The sequence below is a fragment of the Urocitellus parryii genome, chromosome 8 (assembly GCF_045843805.1).
Source record: "Urocitellus parryii isolate mUroPar1 chromosome 8, mUroPar1.hap1, whole genome shotgun sequence".
In the NCBI taxonomy this organism is placed as follows: Eukaryota; Metazoa; Chordata; class Mammalia; order Rodentia; family Sciuridae; genus Urocitellus; species Urocitellus parryii.
Genome location: NC_135538.1, coordinates 18,362,192 through 18,383,859, shown reverse-complemented (window position 1 = coordinate 18,383,859; position 21,668 = coordinate 18,362,192). Strand labels below are relative to the sequence as shown.

The 21,668-nt window shown below is 38.5% G+C and overlaps 1 protein-coding gene across 1 annotated transcript in view; it reads left to right on the top strand.

Moving 5' to 3' along the window:
* The window catches only part of Samd5 (sterile alpha motif domain containing 5), a 46,783-nt gene extending 25,497 nt beyond the window's left edge, over nt 1-21,286 (top strand). Inside the window, exon 2 of the mRNA XM_026401968.2 lies at nt 20,883-21,286. Coding sequence (XP_026257753.2) covers nt 20,883-20,945 — 63 coding nt within the window. The 3' untranslated portion in view covers nt 20,946-21,286. The remainder of the gene's footprint in view (nt 1-20,882) is intronic.
* Nucleotides 21,287-21,668: the final 382 nt, after the last annotated feature.

Here is a 21,668-nt window from a genome sequence, read left to right as displayed (position 1 = left end):
ATGTGAGGCACAGAACAGGAACCAGCTCCCTTGAGCAGGCTGCACATCTCTGGAGCGTGGTATGGAAACCACTGGAGTCCATCTCCCCCCACTCCTCCACCATGTTTTCTTTTCTCTTTTCTTAACTAACTACTTAACTCCTGAACCCGTGTCTATCCCATGATCCTGGAATAATAGAATCAAGAACCAAAGCCATTCCTTCTTAGCTGCAGAATTCTTCCTGTTGAAAGGCCTGGAGTCTTGCCCTTGCTTGCACTGATTTGCTAAAACACCCCCACACACCTTCTGATATCTGCGAACATTTTTACAATTTATAATAAGAGTTTCTTGGCATACAGGACTCCACTTCTAAAGAAAAATTCTAATGATAGTGAGGTCAGAACCATAGATCTTAGCTGAAATTATATGGAAGTGAAAAAAATTTTAACTTTTAACAATTTTACTATTAAGGGGTCTTCATATTGGTGTTTGTGTGTTTGAGCTGATTATACCTAATTATAACTGAGTACAATTGACAGAACTTGCAATATTTAGGCATAAATAACTTAAGAACACCTAATTCTGAAATTATGCAAGTATTGGTTATTTAGAATTATGGACAGTTTCTTTCAGCACTGAGATAGGTCTCTACTGATGAACTTATGGTTGATAAGAAGACAAATTTATGAAATATTAAATGCTCAAGTAAAGAGACACTTAAGGCAGCCAAGATGAGAAATCAGGCTGGTTATTAAAGGGACTGAGAGTTGTGAGTAGGGAGAATGAATTTCTCAGGAGGCGCTGGCCTGGGAATTAGAACATAAAGGATGGACTTGGAGCCAGGTCTGGATCTGAGCGGGAAGGAGGAGGCGGGGGTGGGGGTGGGGGGTTTCAGGCGATGGAAGGGTGTCAGCAGATGTGTAGCCTGGGAAAGAAATGCTCAAGGGAGCAAGGTCCTCTTTGCTCAAAGGCAATTGGAAAGGTATGTTTAAAATTAAGATACTCAAAAGAGATTAAGGCCCCTTAAGATGCTGGCACATGGTGAATAGGAAATTACCACATATAAAATTTTATAAAAGACTCCCTGTGGAGGTACAGTGTTATTATAAGACAACTTGGTTTGCAAGGCTATCACCTCCATTGTGGACAACAGCCACATTGATAATAGATAGAAAATTTGGGTTTTCATAAGATGCTTTGTGTTGCTTCATGAGTTGTATGTTATAAACAGTATTTTATGTATATTCGTGCCAGTTCAAGTATTTATGGAATGGTCATCTGACTCTAAAAGATGTACAGGTTTAATGTCTCTAATCCAAAAAAATAAAATGCTCCAAAATCTGGAACTTTTGAGCATCAACATCATACCACAAATGGAAAATTCCATACCATGAAACTACATACTACATAACCAGTTACTGCATACAGTTATTAAAAATATTGTGTAAAATTAACTTCCTGCTATGTGTATAAAATGTATATGAACTATAGACAAATCTTGGGTTATGTTTAGACTTAGGTCTTATTCCCAAGATATTTCAGTATGTTCAAATATTCCAGAATCTGAAAAAATCATCTGAAATGCTTTTGGGCCAAAGGTTTTGGGGTGAGGGGTACTCATCCTAAAATATCAGATTTTCCTGCCTACCTAGCAATTCTGCTCAAGAGTAACATTTTAAAAACTTCATATATATAGCCCAACCACTGACCCCTAGTTATAATAATAAATGTCTATAAGAAGCATATTCAAGATTTTAAAGTGGGAATTATTAAATTATTAGCCTTTAAGCTTACAAAGTTATGTCCAGAGACTGGCATTCCATAAGAATGGCTTGCTGGCCCATCCTATCTTCAGTTCTTTCCTTTTTTCTTTCTTTCTTTCTTTTTTTTTTTTTTTTACATTTTTTTAATTATTGGTTGTTCACAACATTACAAAGCTCTTGGCATATCATATTTCATACATTAGAATCAAGTGGGTTATGAACTCCCATTTTTACCCCAAATACAGATTGCAGAATCACCTCGGTTACACATCCACATTTTTACATACTGCCATATTAGTGACTGTTGTATTCTGCTACCTTTCCTATCCTCTACTATCCCCCCTCCCCTCCCCTCCCATCTTCTCTCTCTACCCCATCTACTGTAACTCATTTCCCTCCATGTTTGTTATCCCATTCCCCTCACAACCTCTTATATGTAATTTTGTATAACAATGAGGGTCTCCCTCCTTTTCCATGCTATTTCCCTTTTCTCTCCCTTTCCCTCCCACCTCATGTCTCTGTTTAATGTTAATCTTTTCTTCCTGCTCTTCCTCCCTGCTCTGTTCTTAGTTGCTCTCATTATATCAAAGAAGACATTTGGTATTTGTTTTTTGGGGATTGGCTAGCTTCACTAAGCATAATCTGCTCTAGTGCCATCCATTTCCCTGCAAATTCCGTGATTCTGTCATTTTTTAGTGCTGTGTAATACTCCATGGTGTATAAATGCCACATTTTTTTTATCCATTCATCTATTGAAGGGCATCTGGGTTGATTCCACAGTCTAGCAATTGTGAATTGTGCTGCTATTAACATCGATGTGGCAGTATCCCTGTAGTGCGCTCTTTTAAGGTCTTCAGGGAATAGTCCGAGAAGGGCAATAGCTGGGTCAAATGGTGGTTCCATTCCCAGCTTTACTAGGAATCTCCATACTGCTTTCCAAATTGGCCGCACCCGTTTGCAGTCCCACCAGCAGTGTACAAGAGTACCCTTTTCCCCACATCCTCGACAGCACTTGTTGTTGTTTGACTTCATCATGCCTGCCAGTCTTACTGGGGTGAGGTGGTATCTTAGGGTGGTTTTGATTTGCATTTCCTTGACTGCTAGAGATGGTGAGCATTTTTTTCATGTACTTGTTGATTGATTGTATGTCCTCCTCTGTGAAGTGTTGGTTCATGTCCTTGGCCCATTTGTTGATTGGGTTATTTGTTGAACCCAGGGCATTTAATAACTGGGCCACATCCCTGACCCTTTTTATTTTGCATTTTGAGACAGGGTCTTGCTGAGTTGCTTAGGGCCTCACTAAATTGTTGAGGCTGGCTTTGAACTCACGATCCTCCTGCCTCAGCCTCCCCAGCCCCCGGGATTGCAGGTTTGTTCATTTCTTAAGTGCACAAAAGTAACAGTGTAGCTCTAGTGTCCTTGATCCTTTTTTTTTTTTTTTTTTTTTTAGCAAATTTAGTGACTTACTTTGTCATTTTTGTTAAGGAGGTTAATGCTGATGTTGCAAGATCTTGTAGTTGCCTCTGGTGAGGGTGAGTTTGGTAGTGATACTGCCATTGGTGCATGACTTTATATCCTTTTGAAAATAGTAAATTCCATTTGGTTTTTCCATTCTATTTTTGTTATTGTTTACTTGATAAATGTAAAATCCTGAGTGAATAAGAAAAAAAAAATCCAAGTAATTTTGCTCCAGAATCAACTCTTCAAATTTTACAGTATAAAATGTTCTTATTGCTCTAGACAGAGCAAAAGCTTTCAAAGTTAATTCTGCATAGCTGAAATTCTCTGGCACAAAATAATTCTGAATACTAGTAGAAAATTTATGGATTTCAATTAGAGTTTGTAGTGTATCATAATTCCAGTTTTATATTCCATGCAGTTCAGTGTTTTGGATTTTTAATGGGGCCAGTGCAGTAATAATAAAAGTGATTCAAAATGCACCCAGTAATTACAGAGATTTGCTGTTGCCTTTGCATTAAAAATGATGATGATTTATGCTCAGAGAAATTGCGGTCTGTGGCTCTATTTAGGGTATTCTTGCTATTAGGCTGCTTATTAGTTATGGTCAGTGATTTAAAGCTTAAGAGCTACATTAGAGGGCTGTAAAATTATTTATTTCTTAATAGATAATAGTAAATTTGAAACAGACGTTAGGTTAATTATAATCTTGTACATTAAAGAATATGTATTAGCCCTTTGTCTCTTCTTAGGTCTTTTGAAATCCATTTCAAGTACATGGAAAATATAGGTGATTGGACTAGACATCTGGTGTATTTACTTCTGCCTCCTGGTTTATAAATAGTTAACACCTTTTCTGAGAGTTCTCAAAACAGTTTTAACTTCTCATTGTGAATCCATCTCCATGCTAAGCACATGCTAGGCTTCACTATAACTTGTCGTTGTTCCAGATTGACATTCCATGAATTAGGCTGAAAAGATCTGAGGGTCAGGGCCTTCTCCTGATATGGGGTGGAGGCCGTGGGGGATGGGAATGCGAAGGCTAAGTATACTTTAATTTGGCATTGCTGGAGGAAGTTTGTCATTATTCCCATCATTAATAATTATGTATAAATTTACGTGTGTATATATATATACATGTACACACACTTGTAAAAATTAGGTTTTATATGCTTCTCATTATAACTCTATAGGAAATCATCCAGTGTAAACATCAAGATGCATCGGAATAAAAATTCCTTATAATATTTATTTTGATATTCAAATTCCTATTTAATGTTTAGGTGTTATACTAAATCAAGAGAAAAGTTATAGAGAAAGAGACTGTCTAGGAAGCTGTTAAATCAAATGGGAAAATATGTATTTATCAAAAGTTAGGCTATGCTTTTAAAAGGAGATATCAGCTCCTTTTCCCACACCCAACTCAAAACCTTAGCATCACAAATACTCTTTTGTGGGTTTGTGGAGACTTTTTTTTTGCCTCAATGACCTTTATCTTGTGGCCTAGCATCTCAACACTGGCTTTTTCGGGGACAGTGGCATAGGATGATTTTAGAGCAAGGCTTAGAAGAGACTTCTGTTGTTTCTGCTTACAACTCATCGATCAGAACTCCATCAGAGGAGGGCCTCAGACTATGGGTAAGGAAACCTGGGAATGAAAGCCTTTGGTTGTGTTGAGGAAAAGGGAAACAAAATAGTAGTCTGTGAATATCACACGTTTTCTCTGCTGCAACATGTGAGTGCTTCTGTGCTCAGCATGTACTATTGTGAATTTACAGCTAGGAAAATCATTAATATATGACATCTTTTAAGTAGTTTCATGATCTCCCTGCTACCTTCTGCCCCACATACTAATAAACGGAAAGAAAATCAGTTGGTTGCATCCAGATTCCTATCTCTCATGGCTTGGTACAAGGTCATTTATCACAGTCGGCCTCTATCTTCCTTTAGAGCTGCTGGTTGCCTTGCCTAAATGCAACCCTGCCCACTGGGCAGATGATAGTCCCCATTAGTCTGTCCCACGTTGGGCCAGCCTTTCCATCACTGACCTCTCCTTCCTTTGTCCCCAGGGAATTCCCTCCCTTTCATGAAAATTAATGGTGCACATTCAGAAGATGCGAAAGAGTCATTATTTAACTGTTTAACAGAACACTGCAGATGATAAATCCAGTTACATATTGTATTAGTTTTCTATTGCTGCTTAATAAATGACTACAAACTTAGTAGCTAAAAATAACTCCCATTTATTATCTCATAGTTCTGTAGGTCAGAATTCTGAGCAAGTTCCAAGCTTGGCTAGTTGGGTTCTCTGCTCAGTGTCTTACTGAGCCAAATGCAAAGTATCAGCCAGTCTGGGCTCCTCTCTGGAGATTAGGAGGGAAAACCTGATTCCAGGCTCATTAAGGTTTTTGGAACAGTCTAGTTTCTTGCAACAGCAGAGTGATGTTCCCATTTCTTTTGTTTGCTGTTACTGTGGGTCTGGGTCTGAAGACTGCCTCCTTCCTCTTCATCTGGCTCCTTCCATGTTTGACTAGCAGTAGTGGATGGTAGAGTTGTATCATTTTTGAGTTTTGCATGTCTCTGACTTCCTGTTTTCCAACCAGAGAAGCACAGTGCTTGAAAGGGCACATTGTACTAGGCTAGCCAACCTGAACTATTTTCCTTTTGTCACATACTGTCACCTTCTCATGGGAGTGTGACATCTCATGCATTTACAGGTTTTATCCACACTCAGAAGGGAGGGCAAGAATCACCGGGCTTTTCTTAGAATTTTGTCTACTATGTGTTTCTTGCCCAGGAAAAAATTAGGAAGTTTTTGTTTAGTAGAACTGGCATTTTTGCTCAAACACAGTTTTGTCAAGTAAGAAATTCTTCTAAAATAAGAATTCTATGTGAGGATGGCTGGAATTGGTGGGAAAAGAGAATTTTCTTTCAAAAGCTTCTTGATGTCCAGAAAATGTTAAAAAAGAAAGTTCACTTAGGGTCATGGGCATATAAAATAGTAAGTTCACTTGCTTGGTTTTAAAATTAAGAACAATATTTATAAAATTTAATTTATCAAGTACACTTAAAAAAGAATAATAGTCAATAAAAGTAGAGAGATGTCATGGGAACTGGGATGTCCATTGAGATCTTAATAGGATAACAATAGCCCTAAGTGGGTCATCTTGCTAATATTTTTATTAAAAAAAAAAAACTTTGTAAACCAGGCAGGGAGACACATTCCTGTAGTTCCAATTACTCAGGAGGCTGAGGCAGGAGGATTGCTTGACCCCAGGAGTTTGAGACCAGCCAGGGCAACATAGCAAGACCCTTCCCAAAAACAAAACAAAAATTTATGATTTTACATAAGTGGTTTAATAATTTTCTTAAATGTTACTTCTCCAGAGAGATCATCCTTTGAAGAAATGGCAGCCCTATCTCTGCCTCTCACTGTCTTACTCTTTTTACAGAATGTGACAGGATTTGAAATTATCTTGTGTGTTTACATGGGTCATTGTCTGTTCTCCGCATCCCCACTTGAATACAGAATGATGACTGTAATGTTTTGTATCACTTTGACCCTGGAATACAAATACAGGAAACCGAGTCCCGGCTCCAGTTCTGTCATTAACTCGTTCAGAGGTCGCTTCATTTGTGAGTTCTGAGAACTGATGTCAGCTCAGCATCCGTGAAACAAAGACATTCACAATATAGGAACGAGATGATTTCTAGTGCTTCGGCCTCAGCTGGTCCCAATGCCTTGTTTCGTTTTCTCCTCGGACAGAGGTCTACTGGAAATGATTTCCTTTCTTTGATTGGCACTTAATATTTCTGAATATTGGGTGGCCATGTGTATAAAGAAAAGAAGGCCCTATGAAGGAGTTTGCACAGGGTTCCTGAGAGTGAATTATTCCTCCTGCCTTTGACTTTCTGCCCATGGAATTGAGGTCCAGTGTGTTATATTAGCTATTAATTACCTGTCCTATATCCCCCCCCCCCATAGAAATATTGTTGGAAGTATTGTGTGTCCCAGGCTAGAACTATGACATGCCTTGGGCAACAAAAGGTACTCTGAGTAGAAGTGATGTGAATCTCTTCTCAGCAGAAACTTTACAAAACTCTGCATGGTTCAAAAATTTTAAATCTTTTTCTCTTTGTTATAATGACTGACAGTGTTTATAATAGAAATTCTTCTGTCAGCTTTGGATCTGGGGTGAAGAAAATGGCAAAGAACTATAGCTGATCCCTAGTAGATTTGTAGCATGACCTAAAAATAAACCCTTGCCTTTAAGCCATTAAAATTCCAGATCATTTGTTACTGCAGCATGAATTGGCCCATCCTGACTGATACACATGGCCTGATACTTGTTTGCACCACTGAGATCATCTTGGCCTTAAGTCTTATTTTAGCTAATATTAAACAAACAATTTGACATGGGCTTCGACAAGCACAGCATACAGGTGCAGTCTGACAATTCACTGATTTAGGTACAGGCTCCCTGCTTTATGTCCAGAGGCAATAGGAAGTCCAAGGAAATTCATATCTTGGACAAGGCAACACGGACAAGTGGGAAATAGAAGCTGAGTCATAAATGTTTCTCTGCTCATTTTCTTCCTTGCACCATTCTAAATGATACTTCCTAAGGCTCCTGGGGGAAAGTACTGTGTAATTTAGCAAAACATCCCCAGTGGTCAACCCCATCATACTTCCTGTGTTGGTTTTCCCCTTCCCTCTTTGTACTCTCTGGAATTTTAGTTCCAAATAAATTGCCTGCTCATGAGCCTTTGTCTCAGATTCTGTTTGCTGGAAGAACCTGACTCATTACCACTTAGACCCTCTTTTAATTGGACTAATCAAAACATTACCCCCATCCAGAGTGAAATATTTAATTTCACAAGTAAAGGCTAATACTGTATACTTGCAATAACTCACACAATATAAACATTTTGCTCTTCACACTGGAAGTTATTGTTAGGTTTTCTGGTCCAAAAATAAGTCTTCTTCCTGCCCCCACCACACAGATTGATCCCCTATCATTAGATACTTGTCAGTCCATCCTGATGATGGTGGCGTACAGGTATTAGATGGGAGGAATACATGTTTTTGAGATTCAGCTTTTGTAGAATAACACATTGGTAGGCAAATCTTTAAATTTTATGATATGGTTGAGGCTTTGGCATGATAGTCATCGTGCCACACCCACACCTTGTTGCCCACCAGCTCCGAGTGCCCTGTATGACCGTTGTGGGGTACCAGGGGAAATGCTGCCTTGCCCAGGCACTGAGTTGACCCCGTTTCCATAGTGCCTTGGCTTTTGCCCCTCCTGGACTCCTTGCACTCTGTTCCCTAAGAATCCTAAAGTCATAGCATGATATAACCAGAGGATATTTTAAAATCATTTGGCCAGTCTCTTTATTTCATAGATCAGAAAATAAATCCATAGAGGTTAAGGAAAATGATCTGTTTTGTGGGGTGGGGAGAAAAATTGAGGGGGATATAATTTGGACTGTTGAGAAGATACTGTTCTTTTTTGACATAATTAAATTCTTGATTATGATGCTCTTAAATGAACCATGAAATTCTAAGCACTTACAATGCAAGTGTGATTTTTAACTAAGGCTCTTTCCACCCCATCTGAATGTTAAGGTGGCAGATGCATAACTAATCTTAGCTGAATCTATATTAAGAAATCAGCAAGGTGTCTTTATTTAACTTGCATGATCTGTGAATATAATGTAGTGTTAAATAGCATGATTTTTCACATTACATCCCAAAATAAAAACAACTTCTCCTTTAATGTGAAAGGTTATTTTATATTTAGGCTCAAAGGGAAAGAAAAGTACAGAAGGAAAACATGGAAGAATTTGTTTCTAAATGTGATTTGAGCAGGTGTGTGTGTGTGTGTGTGTGTGTGTGTGTGTGTGTGTGTGTGTATCTCTGATGGACCAAAGTCAATGCTTGGAATTGTGTCCTATGACATACAAAGGAAACTCCTATCAATAAGAGGGAGGGCATAACCTTCTTTATCAATAGAAGGGAGGGTAATACATTTTCGGGGTTGGGGGGAACTGAACCCATTGATCCTCTGTGTTTGTGCTCAGGTATGTTTCCATGGATCTGTTTGAGTCCCAGGAAGTTTGTGTCCTTTTTATTTTGTTTTGGGAACCAAGGCTCCTGCAGAAACTCCATGAATTTAATCTCTGTTCTCTATTTAACATCTTTGCTGCCATGGGTCAGATTCCTGAAGGGGTGAACAATGAAATATTTTAAGGCCTTTGGAAGATTGTGTGGAGAGGAAATCCAGTTATTCTGAGTTAAGACGTAAAAAATGTTGGCCTTTAGCTTCTTGAAATGCTGCTGTCAACTTTTGCCTCTTGCACGCTGACCAGGGCAAACATGTAGGACCACTCGTGCTGATTCCGAAATTTGGATTCCGGAGTTTGACTCTTGCTCGGTTAATCATTTTTAAAAATTTTAATGTGTTTGAACTTCTTTAAGAATCCAATTCTAGCTTCTGATGATTCCATTCCCCTGTGAAAATACTCCCAGTGCAAGGAACACAGACGCTTGAGGAATAAATACAAGAGTCCCAGAACCTATTTGGGTACCAACTGTTGTCCGTGATGCTCCATAAATAATATGCTTTATATAAATATATGTGAAGTTGTTTCTAAATTTCTCAGTCTCTTTTAAAGCAGTGATTTTTTTCAAAGTAAGTAAAATATAATAGTGAGGTTATGCTGTATGAGTGTTTCTGCTTATATGCATACACACAGTCATGTGCAGTGTGGGGAGAGACTGTTTTTAAAACAATTAAAGAGGTCTTGATGCTTCAACAAGCTGAGAACTACTACCACAGTACTTACGTTCGATAGGGCATGCTTCACAAAGCTAAATGAAAAATTTTTAAAGTTAATGGCTAAACGGTGCTTAAAGCACACGCATTATTCATGATTTATTTTAATAACATTTGTGGATGACTAACTTAATAATGCCACTGAACATCCATTATGTTTTTGTTCTGAAGATGTGCCTAAGTATCTATGTCTCCTCAGGGGTGGGTTTATATCACTCAGCGATTGAGCTGAGATGTATAAATTCCACATCTTTGTATAAGGCAGGCACTAGAAAAACATCCAGACGACAGGCTCACAAGGTGCCAGATGCTGTTCTAAGCAGACTTAAGATTTTAGCTAATTTAATTGTCAACAGCCTCCTGTGATGGAGGTATTAGTCTTATTCCTATTTTATAGGGGAAAAGGAGAAATTAAAGGAGAGAGTGGTTAGGTCCACTGGGCCCAAGGAACCCTATCTGGGAAGTGGCAGGGCTGAGGTTTGAATCTAGAGAGCAGATCCCTTACCCTGGGCCCCCCAGAATTTCCCATTTGTCCTGGCTGGACCAGATGAGATGACAGCCCGGGGTGGCTAGGGGCTGACTGGTTTGGTGTAAGGTAATAAAAGCCACTTGTCCTTCATTCCCCACGTTCCCTACTCTCTCCCCCAAAACTACCCCCCATACCCACCCTGTGCCCACTCTGAATACATGGCATCAGGTGACTTGGGACTGACTGAGGGGCCAGATCTTCTCCGGGGAACTGCTACTTCCTAGGAGCAAGTGTGAGTGTCGAGGGTCTGCAGTGTGTGAAGCAGCTCAGTCCTACTCACATCTTTTGCTGCTTCGGGTAACCTCTTACACTTCCTCAGAGTTCATTGGGACCAGGCCGGCCTCTGAGGGTTGTTTGGATGACTCTCCATGGCTGTTCCTTTAGGTGTCCCTTAGGTGGTGGTCCATCAGAGCTTGCTGCCTTTGTTAGATGTCATAGTGCCACTTTTCACCTTTGCCAAAGTCAGACACAAGGTAGGGCAATAGAAAACAGCTGGAGCTCCCTGGATAGGCCCTCACTCTGGAAGCCACTAAACATGCAAATATGCCTTTTCGCAGAATTGCTAAAGAGGATTATGACAGTTGTCTTGCTTCCCTGCCCATTCCAATTTGGCAGGTGAGGTCAAGGCCCAGTGGAGGCCACGCTTCGGTGTGTAGGGGCTGGGACTGGATGCCAGGAGACAGGCAGCCGGTGATTTTGATGTGGCAGACTGGCAGTTCTCAGAATTGTCTGCATTGCTTTGAAAGGGACTGGCAAGCAAGTATCTCTGTCAAGCAGGCTTTTCTGAACCCACCAACCATCTCTGCAAATCCTCTCACGAGACATGAGTGAAAGGTCAGCTCACCTTCCTGGCAGGAAGGTACCAGTTCCTTGGAACCAAGCCAGATGGGAGGCCAGGAAAGCAAATGTGGACTGATTGCTAGGAAGGAGGTGTCATGTGAGAGGGCAAATTTGTATTCCAGACTGATAGACTGGTCTAAGACTTGCTTGATGCTGATTATGTGACATCTTCCCTGTTTCTTGGATCCAGAGATGAAATCAAACAGTGGTTCTTAAAGCATGGTCCAAAGACCCCTGTGGGTTATATGACCCTTTCAGGGGTCTGTGAGGTATAATTTCACAGTAGTACCATGATGTTACTCATTTTTTTCATGGTGTAGATGTTTGCACTGTTAGAAGAAAATCAAGGATGGCTGCAGATGCTGGCACATTTGTACCTGTCTGTATTAATATGTTTTATATTCTTCACTCTCAAAAAAACCATTGGTGAAGCAATAGAAATTAATGAGTTGATTAAATCTCAGCCTTTGTGCACATTTAAAAACAATTCTGTATGACAAAATGGAACTACTAATGAAGCACTTCTGCAGAGGGAAGTGTGTGTGACCCTTGTCACCTGGTCAGCCACTTATGCCATTGTGCAAGATGCCAGCTGAGCATCTTGCTTTGTCATACAACACCATGTGTACTTGAAAGGACATCTACAGGCAAACTGTGGTCATCTAGACTTGGGTATTTGCCAGATTTCTTAATAATAAGTGAATCTAACCATTCAAGGAAAACAATTGACAATATTTGTTAATAATAAGCTGGATGGTTGAGGGAAAATTGGAAATTTAGAAAACGTCTATCTGCCACGATGAAATTGACAGTTTTCTAGGACTTGGAGATTTTCTTTTTTTTTTTTTAACAAGACAGTTGGCAATATTATGTTGTTTTTTTATGGCATAATTATTTGTGTCAACCTTTGGAAGATCTGCTTAACATAGGAACCCAATATTTTCCACATGAGCAATGCTTGATGTTATAAAAAGTCATGTAATGAAAAGTACATTAAAAGTAGAAAATAGACCAGTGATTTTAATGGAGTAGCAGAGCACAAAAGGTTCATTGATACAGTTTCAGATTTCACATTGCAACTGATCTTTCAGAAACTGCCTGTTGCCATTTTAGAATGGTATCAAAAAGAATATCTATAATTATCTAAAAATGCTTTTCAACTATTCCTCCCTTTTCCAGTGACACATCTGTTTGAAGCTGGATTTTCTTCATGTACTTCAACTGAAACACAGGTTCTCTCTCACCCATTGAATATAGGAGATGAGAGCATTTGCAGTTTATCAGGCCAGACATAAAGAGATAGACCAAAATGTAAAACAATGCCACTCTTCTTAATTTTAGTGAGAAATATAGTTATTTGTGTTAACATATATGGGTGTTACTTTTTAAGGAATTAAGTATTTTAAATATTTATCAGCTTTAATCCAAAATACAATAAATACCGATAGTTATAACTCAAATAAACAAAATCACTTTGGAATCCTTAGTTTTTTAAAAAATGCAGACATCATCCCAAACTGAAATGTTTAAAAACTGCAAATGTAGAATACTGTAGTATTTTCATACTGGAAATTTCTGAGCTGTCAAGAGAATTCAAAAAGGATTTCCAAGTTAGGAATCATGACTGTTTCATTATGTATTATTAGATATATGAATGATGGTTATTCAAATATTCCTCCTTAACATGAAAAATTTTTAGAGCTCAAATATACATATATCACACATTAAACTCTCATTCTTAAAAACTGATATCAAAACAGAAAACTACTGAAAATTATATTCAATTTTAATTCATCAGAGATAAATTTTGGCCATTACTACAGTGTGTCATTTATAGAAAAATGTTTGGAAATAGCCACTGGAAACTTCTTTCTTATCTTGCAATTTAAAGGAAATTACAATATTCAAGTAAATAATAAACTAGTAGACATTTTTAGCAAAAGAAAAAAAAATAGTTCTTTATGTTAACTATTTGCTATTTTTGGTGCTGTAGTAGCTAGTTGCATCTCAGTATGCATTTTAATATACATTGTTCCACATATATATTATATATGTGTATGTAGTACATATTTCAATTTATTTTTATAAGTTATGTTTTCTCTTACATAATTAAGAGGTTTATATCACTAATTAAATAGGAAAAAGTCAATTTTTTCATTAGACATGATGAATGAGATTAAACATATCATCTAAATAAACATTTTGCACATTTTATATTATGAGTAAAAACAAAATACCTTTTGCCTATATTTACATTTGTGCACACTTTCAGGAACAATGAAGCAATTAAATATATTCCTAAGAGCATTTGAGAAATTATGTATTTTGGTGAGGGGAGTCTGTATTAGTGTCCTAGGGCTGCTGTAACAAAGTACCACAAACCAGGTGTTTTATAACAATCAATTGTTTCTCTCATAGTTCTCAGGGCTAGAAGTCTAGAACCAAGACATCAGCAGGGCTGTTCTCTCTTCTCTGTTAAATAAGGCTTTTGTCACTTCCAGATTCTGGCCATTTATGACAATCATTGACTTGTAGTCGAATCTCTCCTTCTATCTTTGTGTGGCTTTCTTCCTTGTGGGCTCTCCTCATGAGGACATCAGTAGGCTGGGGATGTAGCTCTTGATAACCAATCCCTAGCACCAAAAAACCAAACCATAACAAAACAAAAATTACCAACCCCTCAAGAGGACACCAGTGATTGGATTTAGGGATCATCTTAAATCCAGGATGATTTCATCCAGAGATTTTTTTTTTAAACTAATTACATCTGTTTCCAAAAGCCCTATTTCCTACTAAGGTTATGATCTGAGGTTCTAGATGAATGTGAATTTGAAGGGACACTGTTCAACTAATACAGATACCCAATTGAAAATGACTATAGTGTATAGAAGTGTTTTGATGAGGTTGGGTTCATTGTTGGACAGAATCCTTTGCTCCTGGTTAGCAACTTGACTTTGGCAGATTATCTACACTTTCAATCTTTAGCTTCATGTATAAAGTTTGGTCCCAGATCACCACTGAGTTATCCTGGGTTGCCTAGAGGAGATTATGTATAAACACCGTCTTTGCACAGTGCTTGCTACAGAGGTCATTCATCCAGTAATTATTAATAGTAATTTTCAATTGTTGCTAGGGCAGGAGATAATAATAATCGTAGTATGTATCATCAATGTACTGTTAGTGGCAGTTATATTGGAGATGATCAGAATAATAGCAGACTAATGCTAGTGTTGATTTCAAAGACCATTAGTACTTGATAATGGATGATTTTACTGTGATTACGTGGGTGAGACAGACAGGAGAGGGGGAAGGAGAACCTCCTTGAGCAGCCTGGGTGGAGACAGACATCATTAGAAGATTCATCTACAGAGCCATCGAACGTGTTCAAATCATGTTCAAATCTCTCTAGCGCTTATGTGTTCCTATGTTCTGGGCACTTATAGGCCTGTATCTTGGTTGCATTTGGGGTGGTACTGGAGACTTTTAAGCCTAATGCAGAGAAAGACTGTAAAGCCCACAGAACCTGCCTTCCTGCAGTAGTCAGGTCTTTGGGAGGTGATTTTAGATAACCCCACTTCCTACTCAGAGCTCTGCTCTTGCCCACTCCAGCATCCATCTGCAGACAGCACTGGCTCCATCCACCGTGACTGACTGAGAAGTTTGCTGATCATCAGTTCCCCCACTCCCTCCGTCCTTTACCTCCAATGTGTTGGCATCTTTACCGATCTAGTCTTCTTTCCCTTGATATTTATTTATGTATTTATTATCTTGGTTACCAGGGATTGAACTCAGGGGTACTCGACCACTGAGCCACATCCCCTGCCCTGTTTTGTATTTTATTTAGAGACACAGTTTTACTGAGTTACTTAGTGCCTCCCTTTTACCTAAGGCTGGCTTTGAACTCACCATCCTCCTGCCTCAGCCTCCCGAGTCTCTGGGATTATGCTTATGTGCCACTGCACCCAGTCTTTCACTCTATTTTTGATGAGGAATTACTTCAATCCCCTCTCGGACTCTTAATGAGTACTCTTGACCTAAGTAATGATTATGGCCCCTGATTACCACCACCACCCCTCTTTGCCGTTAGTCTCTCCATAGAATCTTTCCTCCCTGTCTGTGTGTACCCAGGCTCCCTCCCTGTTCTTAAAATCAATTGGCACTGCACCTCCTTAGCCAGACTACTGAACTTCATGAAAAAGTAATGACTTAGTCCTGGCTTCTTGTGACCAGAGGTTAATTTTTATAAAATTATTGAACATACAATACAAAATTCCCAGACAATAAGTTCCTGATCATTCCCTCTGCTGGGGGAGATAAGCTGTGATGTTACCTCCAGCTATGGGGAGGTCCTGGATAGAAGGGAGCACCTGTAGCCACTGGCAGACCTTGGTTCTTGTTCCTTGTGTGGGAAGTTGGCTGATTCAGAATATTCTGTGATGAGTGCAGCAAAGTGCTTTTAAAAGAGTTGGGGATTTACATAGCTATTCAGTTGGAAAAATTATAAAGTCAGTTAATGCCCTGAGGATAGCATAAACAAAGATGTTTTTGTTTTTTAACCTCTGAATAAGTTCCTGAGAGTTTTCTGAATAATAAATGAGTAGGAAATTTTCCAGCCAGCCTCTCTAGTGTAGTTGGTTGAAAAGCTGCAGATAAGTCCTTAGTGAATATTAGAACTGTGTGGGTCCAGAGGAGACTGTGAGAAGCAGTTTCTTATAACCCACTTAATTTGTCCCAGAAACTGGAATGCCAAATCAGCACCTCCCAACCTGCCAAGCACACACCATGCAGGAAAACAGATCAGATGGTTAAATAGAGCAATTTGTAATGGGACAACATTTGGGTATTTGTTTTTAAAGTCACACACACACACACACACACAGAAGAAGAAGAAATCTATGTAGCTTATTTCAGAATAGCTCACATGTTTTTCTAGTCTATAGACTGAGGAACTCTATCCTGTAGGACTTCTCTAGTATAAAAAAGCATAAAATATGGATTTTGCCCTTGGAGAGGTTAATAGTTAAAATGAGGCTATATTTAAATCCCCCTTCTAAGCAAATTCCCACCTTTCTTGGCCCCATAAATAAAGCCAGTGTGACATGGCTGAATATTGGAAATCTTTTAATTTATCACGAGGTTTAAAAAATATCCTATGTTTTATCACCAGTACCACTAAGAGTGTAAACTTTATATCCCTTCAGTCAACTAGAAGAGAAGGCAGTTGTTTGTATCGTCCTTAACTGTGTTTTGCCCCCCAAACTCTTTGGAAATTGCACAGGCTATTAATTTTACACACCAGTTATTTTTTTATTTAATAAACCAAATATGGAGAATTTGTGTATTGACTTTGCCTCTGCAGTTGAACTATGTATGCACTATACAGTAACATCACAATAGAGAGACATTTCTCAGTGGGTTTAGCCTGCATGCAACTCTGATTGCCTTTAATTAGGGGAAAATCAGAAGCTCAGAGAATAACAGATTTGAAGTCAGTTAAAATCAGAGTAATCAACTTAGAAAAAAAATCATCTCATATATCTTAATTTTTAACCATAGGATAATAGTTTAAGTATTGAATTACTTTTTCTGTCCCTTCATATTTCTCAAATTAGAGTACTAACATTGATAGAGTTGGCATGGGAGAACTGCCAAATCTCTGGGAAATGAGAGGCTCCTCCCAGCTTCATAAAAGCCTAGGGGAAGAAAAAACTGAGAAAGCCACAGTTCTGCCTGAGAGTTATATTTGGATGGTCCTAATACAAAGGCTCTCTGATTGAGCATGGTCTCACAGTCAGGTAGGGGGAGGAAACCAACTAGCCTTTTGGCTTCACTAGGAACAAGGAGATGATAACTTGGCACACTGCAGACAAAGTGCTGGCAGTTTAAATTTTTTTTCTCCCCAACCAGGCTTGTCTTTAAAAATAGGAAAATAGTGGGGCATGGTGGCACATGCCTGTAAACCAGGTGACTCAGGAGATGGAGACAGGTGGATTGCCAAGTTAGAGGTCAGCCTGGGCAACTTAGTAAGACCTGTCTCAAAATAAAAAAAAAATAACAAGGGCTGGAGATGCAGCTTAGTAGTAAAGCACCTCTGGATTCAATCTCCAGTATTGAAAAAAAATTTTTTTAACTTAAAAAAAAGGAAAACAGGCAGGCGCAATAGCGTGCACCTGTTGTTCCAGCTATTGGAGAGCCCCACCAAGACAGGAGGAGCTCTTAAGCCCAGGGATTCAAGATCAGCCTGGGAAGCATATTGAGACCTATGTCTTAAAAAAAGAAAAAAGAAAAACGGGAAAACTTCAGGAGTATTATGAACCAAAAATAAAACATAGAATTTATTCTTCCCATGATTGGCTTTCATGAACTTTGAGAAATTAGAGGTGATTGCTTTCAGGATTTTTAAGCTGGTCTCATATGGAACTAAGGAAGAGGACAAACACATGTGAACAGACAACCTTTTTTCTTGGAGTGAAGACAGCCCTGGTTTTCATGATAGGACTATCCCAGAACAATTGGGAGAAAAATGAAATACATGGAGTGCATGTTTGCCTGTATTAGCTTCAAGATGGTCAGAATTTTTAAAAATCTGCTCATTTCTATTCCACTAGAAAAAAGGGATCCATTAGGACCAGGCTCTGGGATGTCACAGTGTGTATCAGCCACCAGAGTAGGATGAGTATTCGTGACCTGGGAATTACTAATGTTCCCTATGATCATGAAGCAACGTGTGCAGTTAATTACTGTTGCCTGTGGCTGCTCTCACATCTTGAAACTCTCCATGACCCAACTGCAGAAATCCTGTTTGTCTGCTTCCCACCACCTCCTCCAAAGAATGAGAAGTAGCAAGTTGCAAGGCTGGGCTTGTTGGATGAATGCGATTTGTTTTTGTGGAACCAGAGGTTGTGGAGGCTGTTGGCTTGTCATTAGATTTGTGAAATGACTTCATGGTCAGCGTCTCCAGATGAGTTGCATGTGGAGGTGTGGATGTGTGCTAGATGAAAACCTGTCTGAATGTACTTCCTCTCTCTCTTTGTGTGTCTTGGATCATACAGTAGGTGAAGCCATCTTCCTGCTTTCATGCATGGGGCCAGGGTCCCGTGGCCCTTGCCTGTCCAAGCCCAAGTCTTCTTGTAACTCTGTGGCCTAAGGCTTCTTCTTTTTCTTCCTTTTTTTTTTTGTTTTGGTATTTTCCCCTGATATAAATAGCTAATTATCTAATACTCTATAATAAATATAATTTTCACCATTAATATGTTCTCATTTCTTCACTTCCTAGAGCATTAAAAAGCAAACATCTTTCTTCTTTATAATACACTTCTTTTTATTAAAGTGACTTCCCTTCTCTAGAGGACCTCCCTCACTCCCCCACTCTCCCTCCAGAACACACCAACAACTTGGCTAATCAAGATAGATTAGCATTAACTTTTTCATAGATCATGATAGGAAGTGATATCAATATAGGAATTGTCATGGATATTGTTTTTTAAGAATGACTATTTGAATATAATAGTTATTAGATTTTTTAAATTACAACCAAAATAAACAAACCACAAAAGGCCTGAAAATAACTTGATTCTCTGGAGAAAGAAACACACTTCCTGGATAGTAATACTTTCTATCATTTAGACTTGATTGCCTGGTGGTGTCACCCAAACTAATTAATAATGACATATTAGTTAACATGTTGCCATCAGCAGGTGGCTATTGGAACAGGGGTGAAAACAGCATGTGCTAAAACAAATTGTACCTTAGAGAAAATGTGCAGTTGTTCTTTAAAAGTCTTCATGATGGCCGGGCACAGTGGTGCATGCCTATTAACCCAGCAGCTTGAGAAGCTGAGGTAGGAGGATCACAAGTTTGAGGCCAGCCTTGGCAACTTAGTCAGACCTTCTAAGCAACTTAGCAAAACCCTGTTCCAAAGTAAAATAAGTAAATTAAAAGATCTGAGGATATAGCTCAGGGTAACACAACCCTGGATTCAATCCCCAGTATTACAAAAAGTCTTCGGGATATTTGCAATACGATTAAAAAAACCATTTTTTAAGTTGTAAATGGACACAATAACTCCATTTATTTATTTATTCATTTATTTTTATGTGGTCCTAAAGCTCAAACCAAGGGTCTCAAACCTTTGAGGCAAGTGCTCTACCACTGAGCTACAGCCCCAGCTCTGTAGTATGATTTTTTTAAAAAAATATTTTTAGTTGTAGATGGATGCTTATACCTTTTTTTTTTTAAATGTGGTGCCAAGACTCTAACCCAGTGCCTCACATGTTCTAGGCAAGTACTCTACCACTGAGCTACATCCCCAGCCCACATTTGATTTATATTTACTTATTTTTGACGTTGGTTAAGCCTCAAGAGATAAAAAAATTGTTGTGATATTGGAGATATAGAGACTAGGAGGGAAGAAGAAAAAAAATGATTACATGTTTTCCAATTTAAAAAAAGTTTTACTGAAGCAGCCTCAAAATCCTGGGAAAAACTTGGGCATCCTTTTTCTCTCTTTGTATTCTCCTTTTCTTCCTGTTCTTTGTCCATCCTGGATCTGTCAAGGGATTCTCAGCACATGGTGTGGCTATGACAGATGGGCAGTAAATAATCTGCTGCTGTCTTTCAGTTTCAGGGGATCATTGTGACAGTGAAGGGGTTAAAACTGTCAACACCTATCAGAGCTTGCAGATAATTAGTGTAATATAAACCCGAGAACCTTGATGCTGATGACCACACAGCAAATGAATTCTACTAGTTTCCTGCTTTGTCAGAAATCCTTATTAATTTCTTTCTGACTTGTGTTACAGCTATGCTTTTTAAATGCCTGTGTGAAAAAATTATTGTTTATGCATATAAATGATAATGATTAAAGATGATTGTGAATCTTCCTTATCACAGAAGATGCATTTTGAATTAGCACTTGCAGATACAAGTTGAATAGATAAGTACCCTTTGGCACTTGAACATGAGATGGGTAGCCTTTACACTCAGGGAGGGTGTGACTGTTGACTTTATTATTAAGGATGCAACGTGTAGTATTGAGTGATGTAGGAATGCAAACAATTACAAAGTACACTTTAATCATACATTCTTTTTTATATAAAAAAAGAAGTAGACTTTTAAAAATAAAACAGATTTAGGCTGGGGTTGTGGCTTAGAGGTGGAGCACTCACCTAGAGCATGCAAAGCCCTGGGTTCGAACCTCAGCACCATATAAAAATAAATAAATAAAACAAAGGTGTATAAAAAAACAGATTTGAAAAGAATAAAATCCATTCTTCATTTATTATCTTGAAAGAAAAACTTGCTACATAAAAAATCAGAGATTCTCAAAGCTTTTTTTTTTTTTTTCCCCAAAGTCCACCTAGTAACCCAAGAGGAACAAATATGGCTTAAAAACAGGAGCAGGAATCCCTGATGGACTAGGGGAAGAACGGGTAAAGGAGAACTTCAGTAACCTAGATGTGTTCAAATCCGCAGGTCCCCATGGCTGGCATCCTAGAGTACTTAATGAATTGGCCGAAGTCGTCACAGAACCGCTAGATATCATTTTTGAGAACTCGTGGAGGACTGATGAGGTGCCTGAAGACTGGAAAAGGGCATATTTAGAATCTTCTTTCAAAAAGGGAAATGGATGGTGACCCTGGATATACTCATCAGCTTAACTTTTTGCTTGGAAAAATTCTGGAATAATCAACTTAGGAAACTGGGTAACTGACTTTTAAGAGCCAGAAATAAGGTAGTGAAATATCACAGATAAATTACTGAGTTCATTTTTTTAAAAGGCCACACCAGCATGAGACACAGTCTTACGCACACACTGGGATCTTCCCCTCCATTCTGTCAATTCTTCATAAAAACAGATGATGTTAGTTAAGGCATTTGGGTAAAAATTATTTTAAGTGTAATACAAAAAGTAGGTTTCTAATCATAACCATTAATTATATCACTTCTAACTTTAATCTTAAACAATAGGCTTAATTTGATATGTTAACATACACCTTCTTTCACTTCTTGTAGGACCCTCTTTTCACTAAGTTGTGATATTTCATAATTCTATATAGAATAGATTGGTGAAGGAATTCTTATTTTAAGGTGCTTTACAGTTATTTAATAAGTACAGACATAAAGCAAGTGAATTAAGGAACATAACCAAGGGAAGACAATTTCTTCTGACTTCTCTTTTTAAATCTGTTCTGGCTGAGGTTAGATATTCAGATTAAAAAGGGTGTCATGCTCTGACATATATCGAGCAAGTGCCAGTTG